The sequence below is a fragment of the Gigantopelta aegis genome, chromosome 8, assembly GCF_016097555.1.
Source record: "Gigantopelta aegis isolate Gae_Host chromosome 8, Gae_host_genome, whole genome shotgun sequence".
Lineage (NCBI taxonomy): Eukaryota > Metazoa > Mollusca > Gastropoda > Neomphalida > Peltospiridae > Gigantopelta > Gigantopelta aegis.
In genome coordinates this window covers 56,298,160-56,308,707 of record NC_054706.1, presented here as the reverse complement: position 1 = coordinate 56,308,707, position 10,548 = coordinate 56,298,160, and the positions used below count along the sequence as shown (strand labels likewise).

General features: G+C 35.5%; 1 protein-coding gene across 1 annotated transcript in view; it reads right to left on the bottom strand.

The window, feature by feature from the left end:
• Window positions 1-3,185: 3,185 nt before the first annotated feature.
• The window catches only part of LOC121378713, a 56,360-nt gene continuing 48,997 nt past the window's right edge, over window positions 3,186-10,548 (bottom strand). The window contains exons 25-26 of the mRNA XM_041506996.1: window positions 9,676-9,799; window positions 3,186-8,067 (exon numbers count right to left, since the gene is read on the bottom strand). Of these exons, the coding sequence (XP_041362930.1) occupies window positions 7,053-8,067; window positions 9,676-9,799 (1,139 nt within the window). The 3' untranslated portion in view covers window positions 3,186-7,052. The remainder of the gene's footprint in view (window positions 8,068-9,675; window positions 9,800-10,548) is intronic.

Below are 10,548 nucleotides of genomic sequence, written 5' to 3'. Positions count from 1 at the left end.
CCAGGTAACTTTTCGTCTCTAAATAATAATTTAAATTTTGACCAATCACACTTCGCCTTTTATAACGTTATTTGGGAGCATACAAAGTCTAAAAATATCGGGCGAGTCTGTTTTAGTGGCCGCAGTACAGCGAACCATACCAATATGTACCCTACCCTAAAACATGTTTCAATCCTTGTTCTTTTGAATCCAGACAATTTATGTCAAAATGTATGGTATACTCATCACAAATTGTGAAAGTAATGAAATTAAGAACATTTGCTCAGAATTAAGTCAGGAGTAACACATTAAAAATGTAGAAAAATGTAATTAGTGAAGCAGGTAGTAATTTCGTGTTAAAGTTAGTGTAGTGTATTCCAGTTCTTGTTCTTTGATTAAACAAATATAGCTTAGGTAATTTTCATCTTTGGTTCATATACATATACATGTATATATAATGATGAAAAGAAATAAGGGAACATATCAATTTGTAGGCCAAATTTAATTCACTACTAGCGTAGTAATGTCTGTATTTCATACCAAGTTGTAATGTGGCTTTGAATGTCTATAGTGTTGAATGTGCTGCCTATATGTTCCCAGTCAACTTCTGACAATATCAGTTGATTTTTGATGCAGTCATTATTTCTTGTTGCTATCTGTGTGAACCTTCATTTCTTTCCATCAGTATACATAAGAGTAAAGGAACACCACTAGACACTTGAATGATAGTGATGACATTTCTACTTAAATTTAGTTTTCCCCCCAAGAAGTTTATGTGCTAGCTCCACTACACTTTATATAAAAACATACCATGAATAAAAAGAAAGAAAAAAAAGCCATGTTTGTTTAATGGCACCTCGGCACATCTTATCCTACAGATAGTTTGTGTCCAACAGTTATTTCAACACTTGTTCTTACAGAGTGAAGGAGGAAACTGAATAGCAGCATGTTTTTATGATTAGGACAGTGTGTCAGGGCTAATTTTATTTTAATTTGGCGAAATAATTTTATGTAATACTTGACATTTTGTCAGAAAATACATGTAACTGGATATCTATAATTTCTGAAGTTCAATAGATAATTTGGCAAAATGTTCTACTCACTTAGAGCTAGCCCTGTAGTGTCTGTGTGTGTGTGTGTGTCTGTATGTGTATGTATCTGTGTCTGTGTTTGTGTGATGTGTGTGTCTGTCTGTCTGTCTGTATGTGTATGTATGTGTGTGTGTGTGTGTGGTGATTTGTTCCATGGATGATAACTTATTCTGTAATTTATTGCAGCTCATTCATGGGCAGAAAGGGGCATATTGTGCATTACTTGTTATGCATGCATGCTTGCTTACATGGTTTTAGTGAACATTTGTATGACAACCACTGAATACATATTTATTTCTATTGTTGGCTGATATATATATATATATACACATATATTATTTATATATCAAATACAATTCACTAATAAAATAATCTAACATTTGGATTGTTTTACCTCATATATCAATTTGTGTTCCGATAGGTTTGATTTTTGTTTTGTTATTTCAGTAGTTACAATTCTACTCCTTATCAACATAAACTGGAAATATATTGTTATTACTTTTAGTTCAGGTTTTTTTTTATAAATGCTACCTTAGGCATGATGATTTGGGATGGGTTGGGGTAATCCATGGCCAAAAAGTGCCATGGAGAATTAAAAAGCCTAGCTGATTACAATTTCCTCCACCAGTGTATCTGCAAAACCACTACCCCTAAAGTTCACGGTGAAGGCTGTTTTTTTCAATGTCAGATTATTTTGCTGGACAGTGTCTATTCACGGCATGGCTTTTTAGATCATCTGAACCAAAAGCTGACATGAACTATTGTGATCTGTTTTCGTCCATTGTCATGCGTAAACGTTTCACATTTTTAGCTTTTTCTCCAAAACTTCTTGATCAATGCTAAGTAATTTGTATCGTAAGTTTTCTCGAATTTGATCATTCTGACTCCTCAGAGGCCCTGGGGAGCTAGTGGAGCCAAATAATTATATTTTTACATGGGACATTTTGTAATTATTTATGAATGTAGTTATAATAGTAATTTGACAAGTTATTTTTAATTGTTTTTTTTATTAACTTTGGTATTAATTAAGCTTGGAATTAATTATTAAATAGAACCTATAAAATACAGGGACCTAATTCACTAAACTCTCGCAACTTTGCAATATTGCAGTGCAGTGCTAAACGACTTGCAAAGAGGATGCTTGTTATCTGACAGAGCCTAAGAGAGCTTTGTTAATTAGGCCCATGGACATTAACTGAGCCTTAGTGATGGATTGTTTGTTTTTGTGGGAGGATAGGGGTGGAGTAGACAAAGTTTACTATAATTATATAGAGAAATGCATAGGAACATTTCCAAAACTACCTGACCAATTGTAGCTAAATTAAGCCAATTAAAAAAAAAAAAAAAGAGAAGACGTTCTTGTCTACTTTCAGAAATGCTATGTCTGAACAGTCTGGTTATATGTGAATCAAAAGTCATTAGATGGTTTACCAAAGTTGTGAAGTTGATTAATATTGGGTGCTGGCTTTGTGCCTTGTGAGAGGTGAAACTCCTTCACAACTACTAGTCTTAAAGGGACATTCCTGAGTTTGCTACATTGTAAAATGTTTCCGATTAATAAAATATTTCTATGATTAAACTTACATATTAAATATAGTTTCTTGTTGAGAATATTAGTATCTGTATATTCAATGTGTTTCTGGTCATCTTAATATTTGTAAGAAACCCAAACAGAATATTGTCTTCAAATAATTTTGTACGTATGAAAAGAATCTATTTTAGGAAATAAAATGAAATTTAACCTACACAATGTTAAAACGATCAGAAACACGTTTAATATACAGCCACTAATATCTTATGCAGAAAAATATATTTGATATGTAATTACAATCGTTAAAATGTCTCGGTTAGTCGATAACATCTTAAACAATTATAGCAAACTCAGGAATGTGCCTTTACGACCATTTCCAACTTGATCTGGTGGGAAACTTCCTTGATCCATTAAGAAACAAAATCTTGAATTTAGTCATTCCGACCTCTCAGGAAAACGGATGTTTTGCATTCCACAAGTATGGTAAGTGAAGTCAACAATATACTTTTTTTTTGTTTTTAAAAATACTAACACATTTGTCTTCATTTTACACAAACTTGAAGAAATGACAAACATAATATGTATTCAACATAGAATCATGATTTATTATCAGTCTATCACAACCTATCAAGCATCTTTTCAGAACAATGATAAAAATCTTCTCACAAACACACATCTAATAAAGATGTTCATAAATGTAACATAAGTGGTAAATAATCCTTCAAAGGGAAATCTTACTATTTGATCATTACAATTTCTTGAAATTTTCACATATTATAAATATATCCTTAAACATGTATTACTGGAATATCCAAAATAAAATTATGGGTCAACAGACAAAATTTTGATCTACGAGCCATAAAATGAATTGGTGTATGAATCACTATGATGTACACATGTACGTTCTTTTTTTTTTCTGTGTCTAGTCAAATTATTCATGGTTTATATCCATTAACCATACAAAGTTTAACCCTGACACTACCAAATTTATTTCTAGGGTTAATAAACTTTATTTAAACCCCCCCCCCCCCCCCCCCCCCCCAAAAAAAAGCCCCCCAACAATTTCAAAGTTTAACCTTTTCTATAATGCAACAAAGAGAAAATTAGTTATATTGCTTAAAATGAAATGCAGCAGACACACAAGTACATATCTTCAGTACTAAAACTGAGTTCAAAATACACTGGAGCTAAAACCCTTTTTAAAAATGTACTATTTACTTTACAATTATATACAGGTATCTAAAAGTCATTACAGCTTTATAATGTTTGCACAGATAGTAATGCTGGGTGAGAAAATCAATATGAGATGTTAAAAATGTACTGTTACTGATGAAACTTTTCCACAGTCAAGACTTGAAATTTTCTGTACATAGGTAAATATTCATAAATTCCTAAAATTGTTTTCCTTTTTTTCCTATGCTGACTTTTACAAAAATAATATATAAAAAACATGTTTTGGAAACTGAAACCATACTATGGCTATAATTGCCTAAAAAATGGACGGTAATTTGTTATGTCAATGTGTATATGTTTCAGTACTATAGACCTATACTTGATGTCACGCCACTGTCGTTCTACTAATTAACGATTCTACCACATGCAATAGTAAGATTTCCCTTTAAACAAAAATTACCAAAAAAGACTGGATAATAATATATTCAATTTCTCTTTCTGTACAAAGAGTTTTATCCCTCTCCCCCCATGGAATGATCACAGGAGAAAGAATAGAAGAACTCTATTGTTTTTAAGCCATATATGGATCTTGTGGATCTCTTTACCATTGTAAATTATTTCAATGCACATTACTAAAGAAAGCAAAACATTTTGTTAAGCATGACATTGTAAAAGATATGGCTCATAAAACAATGTGCAAATTGTTTCACAGTCTTATTTTTGTATGGCAGACAAAGCAATTCACAATATGTACATTTCTATGAACCCACTGTTGGTATAAAATGCCAAATATGGTATAATATAATATAATTGTCAGGTAAATGAATGTCCATCTAAAACAAGTCCTTATTCAATTATTTATTAAGTCTATAAAAGTAATATTAATATATTATTACAAAGCATGCACATAAACATGTAGACTATACAAAACTTGGCAAGCACAAAAAACAACTGTCAAAAAATATTGTATCATTATTACGGACTATGCACATATGTTTAATTACTCTTAAATAAAGACTCTTCTAGATAATCAATTCAGTTTAGAGCTATAGAAATTATACCCACTTCAATAGTTTCTTAATCCATTTGGAATATTTCATATAGTGGTCTTCTTTTTTTATTCCATCCGAAAAAACTATGTATTGCATTTCATTTAAAAATGTCTAATGATTGTAAAGACATTATATATATATATATATATATATATATATATATATATATATATACAGCACTGGGCCTAGAGGAGTAATTACATTTGTACTAAATTACACAAGTTTGAATCATTGTTTAGTTGTTAAATTCTGGAAGGATAAAAAGAAAACCTTTATATAAAATGGTCCATCTAAAAAACCCAAGGAAAAGACATTAAATATGAGGTGGGGGGTTTAGTGGAATCTTGGTCGCACTCCTCCCTTCCAGTGCTTCTGGAAAATAGACATTCATAATAAAATTGGGCAAAAACTGACAATGAAGCATAACCCATCAAATTGGTGGTGCCCCTCTGGCCATCACTTGACATGTGCTTTGATCCATTCATCAGATTCAAGCACCCCTGTCCTGGGCTTACCTTTCCAAGGTCCATGGAACAACCTGCTTAAGCTATTAGTGAACTGTTATAAATGAATGGCATTACTGATTGATATATGTAATCGATGAAGCTAAAATAGGGGGCAACCATGGGAGAATGACAATAGCCCCCAATAGGCAAGGTTCCAATAAGAGTTATAATTTGGCCAACTTTAGTCAAAATCACTCAAATAGCTCCTTCAATTACTTTCAATGAACCGTTCCAAATCATGCACCAAATTACCTCAGGAAAACTGTGCAGCTCTTTAATATTTTGGACTTAATCCTACAGGACATTCAAAGTTGAATAACACCACAAATGTCCCCGCCTGCTACCGACCTTGGTCAGGCTGCTTGTAGTCTCTTGATCTTGTCAGCGTGGGCGGTCCCTCCTCCCACCCACTGCAAACCCTTTCCTATCCTGGACAGAGGGACCGACATAAGTCGACACCGTGCCCATGACAGGCGTCCACTACAACAGCTTGCTCTGAATGTGCACATTAAGCCCTTTGACCTGACCTGACCTGATATATGTAATTTGGATACAATTCAGATGAGCCATCAAAAAGTCAGTAATTATGAGCAGGGTATTTGAAATAATTGTTTAACATGTATGTTTAGATGTGCTGTCAAAAAGTCAATATGAGTTTGAGTTTTTTTTCTCGATATTATTGATCGTTTTACATACTGTAGCTGTAAAGAGGGACAGAAATGTTTTAAAAAGTGCCCTTTTTAGTTTAAAAAGTAATTTTTGTCTTGCTGGAGAAGAGCCTATATGACTGCTCCGATTCTTTTTTTGTTTTTGATTTTTGTTTACTGCCCTTACTTATTTTAAGCTGAGCACCACTCTGTTTTATATATTTTGACTTACTAATGTATTACAAACCAGGTGATGGTGAAAATCTCAAGGTGGATCAACAACTTGCAACATCTCCATTTTGGCAAGCTTTGAAATTGCAAATGTGGCCATCTGGGTGCCTGTACAGGAAGGTAGGTGGTTGGGGGTCAAAACCCACCCCTGCTCTCTCCAAGCACATTTTATTTTTTTCTTAATGAATTTGCCGCGGAAGCATGACACAATCCCCTACCCCGTAGAAACTTTGCTTGCCAGTCTTGAACCCCCCTGCATAATTTCCAGCACATGCGCTTGCCATCATCTTATGTAGTTGAAAAAGACATGGCTAAAATGCCATTTAAAAATAGGGTGGTTGTAACACAAGATGCCCTTTATAACAGATTTAACTTCAAAATTAACTACATATTTTTTCTGTGAATAATTGTTTGAAAATTTATGTCAGTTTATAGATGCTCAATTTTCATAGCATGCATTGTAGGCGTTAAATTAAAAATGATGGCTGCAGATTAAAAAAAATTTGAGTGCTAGGTGTTGAAATAAAATAACTTCCAGCATCCTCAGGAATAGTTCTAAATGTTTTACACCAACTTAATTATTTAAAAAACAAAGAAGTAAACCTCTCAAAATTCCATCAAAACCCCACACCTCTTAAAAATCTACTTTACAAAAACAAAGATTAAATAATTAAGGACATTTGTGGCTAGGTGGCTGATTAGAGCTTCCTCAAAATCTGTCAGACATGAGATGGCCTGGTGGCAAATCTAGGACAAGATGTCCTTGAATGACCTTCTGGAGGATCTCCTCTTGGTGGTTTTCAGTGGGTTTCTGCAGGTAGTCATCCTGCTGAATGTTTGGGTCATCTGGGTCTTCCTTGGTATGAATGTCCTGACTGGGGTCCCTGGTATGAATGTCCTGACTGGGGTCCTTGATATGAATCTCCTACCTGGGGTCCTTGATGTAAATATCCTGACTGGGGTCCTTGATATGAATGTTCTGCCTGGGGTCCTTGATATGAATGTCCTACCTGGGGTCCTTGATATAAATATCCTGACTGGGGTCCTTTATATGAATGTTCTGCCTGGGGTCCTTGATACAATTGTCCTGCCTGGGATTCTTGATATGAATGTCCTGCCTGGGGTCCTTGATATAAATGTTCTGCCTGGGGTCCTTGATATAAATGTCCTGCCTGGGGTCCTTGATATGAATGTCCTGTCTGGGGTCCCTGATATAAATGTCCTGCCTGGGGACCTTGATTTAAATGTCCTGCCTGTGGTCCTTGATATGAATGTCCTGTCTGGGGTCCTTGATATGAATGTCCTGTCTGGGGTCCTTGATATGAATGTCCTGTCGGGGATCCTTGAAATGAAGGTCTCTGCTGGAGTCCTTGATATGATGGTCCAAGTTGGGATCCTTGATATGACGGTCCTAGTTGGGTTCCTTGATATGACGGTCCTGGCGGGGATCCTTGAAATGAAGGTCTCTGCTGGTGAGCTTGATACACAGATCCTGACTGTGCTATTCTGGATGGACGTCTGGAGGCTGAGCTGACATTGTGCAAAGAATACCGTGGTTCAGCTATTGCAGGGTTCTGCGGAGGCGACATGGAGACAACAGACAGCCTCCTGTGACAGCCTGGTTGTGGTGTTATTGTGGACGACAGTTTACGGGTGGGAGATGCACTAGAGGCACGTGTGGGAGATACACTAGAGGCACGTATGGGAGATACACTAGAGGCACGTGTGGGAGATGCACGTATGGGAGATACACTAGAGGCACGTGTGGGAGAGGCACGTGTGGGAGAGGCACTAGAGGCACGTGTAGTAGGTGCACGTGTGGGAGAGGCACTGGAGGCACGGCGAGAAGGAGACATTCTGAAAATATAATACAGAGAGTGCAAATAACCCAGAATGTACTCTGTGTGTGTGTATATGTCTGCCTCTGTGTGTTTGTCTGTCTGTGTGTGTGTCTGTCTGCGTGTATGTCTCTGTGTGTGTTGTGTGTATATGTGTGTTGTGTGTTTGTGTGTGTGTGGTTGTGTGTGTATGTATGTGTGTGGTTGTGTGTATGTGTGTGGTTGTGTGTGTGGTTGTGGTTGTGTGTGTATGTGTGTGGTGTGTTTGGCCCAGAGGCAACATTAATGAGTTTGCTTCCATTATAAGATGTTTCTGATTAATAAGGCCTTATTAAAGACTAAAATTAATTACACTTTAAATAAATGTTCTTGCTCAGAACAATAGTGTCTACAAATGTATATGTCCAATGTGTTTATCACTGTCCTGATATTTTTAATAGATTAAAACATCATTTTATTTTTTAACATAGTTTTTACTACCTACAAACTTATTGGGAGAAACGTTATTAATTCTGACTGCTACAAACATATATTATCAGGGTTTCTGCCAGAGGGTAAAATGGGTATGGCGCTATACCCAAAATTGTTTGCAGATTTCCTTTTTTAAGTTAACCTTTTGACCAAATTAATTACTCTTATCATTACTGTATGATTTTCTTACCCCTAACCCTTGCTTCTCAAATTTTTATCTGAAGGCAAATGCTAGAAAAAGAGAAGCATGTGATGGAAATCAGTCCCGGAAATGTAGCTTGTTTTTAACAGCAATGTGGAAGACTTGAGACAAATGTGGATAAAAACTTATTATTCATATTATCGTTCCTGAAGTGGAGGAATTCTGAATATGTCTGGAATATTGTACAAAAATTAAATAAACAAGCATTCTGAGGATACTTCTAAAGCAATACATGTCACCTTCCCGGGACTAGCTCTGGGTGAGCAAAACATTTCACCTAATTGTCTAATAAACTTCAAAAATTGCAGAAATCAGGTTACTTTCTAAAAAATGTCAATTATTAAATGAATTTTTTTTGCCAAATTAAAATAAAATTTACCAACTGCTTTCAAAATTCTCTATTGGCGAATGCCAGAGCTAGTCCCCCCAAAATGTCTATCTCCTAAGTTCAAGGGCTATAACTCTGTAAAAGAAATTGGTCAATTGCCCTGAAAGTCGAACATGATCTGTAACAGTACATTATAAAGCTATATACAAAATTTCAATTCAATATCTTGAGACATTATGAAAAAAAAGTCTGGACATTTGTTTTTCGTATCTCAAAAAGTTCAAGGGCAATAACTCTGTCAAAAATGGGTAAATCGCCATGAAAGTCAACCTTGATCTGTAACGTACAGTACATGATAAAGCTATACACAAAATTTCAGCTCAGTATCTTGAGGCATTGTGAAAAAACCATCCAGAAAACTATATGTGGGACAGACAGACGGACGGACAGACAGACATACAGAAGGTCAGAGATAAAACCAATAGTCCCCTCTGGTTGAACCGGTAGAGAACTAAAACAACTAAATCTGCTAGTGAAACTGACTACCAGAAAGCAAATTGTGTATTTTAAGTGGAATTTGCTTCCTGGTCCCTGTCAATTTCGACCTATGATCCGGTTCGTCCTACCTGTTGTGGCTGTCGGCCATGTTTGAGATTGACTGGATGATGTCGAAGACCTTCTCCTTGTTATCCTGAATCAACTTGGCCGCCGACTCAGCCTGGAGAGCTTGCTCCACCTCGGCCACTGGATCTTCAACACACAAGTAATAATATATATATATAATTAAATTTTCTTTGCGTCTATACACTTTATGGCAATCTGATTGGTCCAGAGGCACTTACTTTTTTCGTTCATATCTCGAAAAAATATAAGCCACGCCTACTACCCTACTACCTCCCCCCCAACTGACTCGTACTACTTTTGTGCAACAAGCCGGATTATTCTGGCAATCATATTTACGTGAAAGCTACACAAAATGTATACAATAAATTAATGGAAAATGCTATAGCAGAGAAGACGTATGGATCTATATGCATTGATTAAAAAAATCTGACGCCATATAACCGTAAATAAAATGTGATGAGTGCGTCATTAAATAAAACATTTCTTTCTTTCTTTGATTAAAAAAAACTACAAAAAAAAACCCTCTTCACTAATCATGACATGAGACTCGGTTGTTGGCCAAAGAAATCATGTAGGAAACTTCACGCCTGTAACTTACTTGTAAGCAATGTTCAACAGCTGTTGGTGAAAAGTAAACGGTTCCACAGACAGCATAAATGTTAGACACGTTCCCTTCATTCACTTTCATAAAATATAAACTAAACACGAACAGGACAATTCCTTCCAATATAACTAAATGATCCGTAAAAATGCACAGCAGCTAGAGGAAATAACGTCATTTACAAAAAATCACCTGATTCAAATAATGGTGAATGAACATTCGCATTCCTATGTGACATAAGTATCAGTGAAGTTTACACAAACAATACTACAGG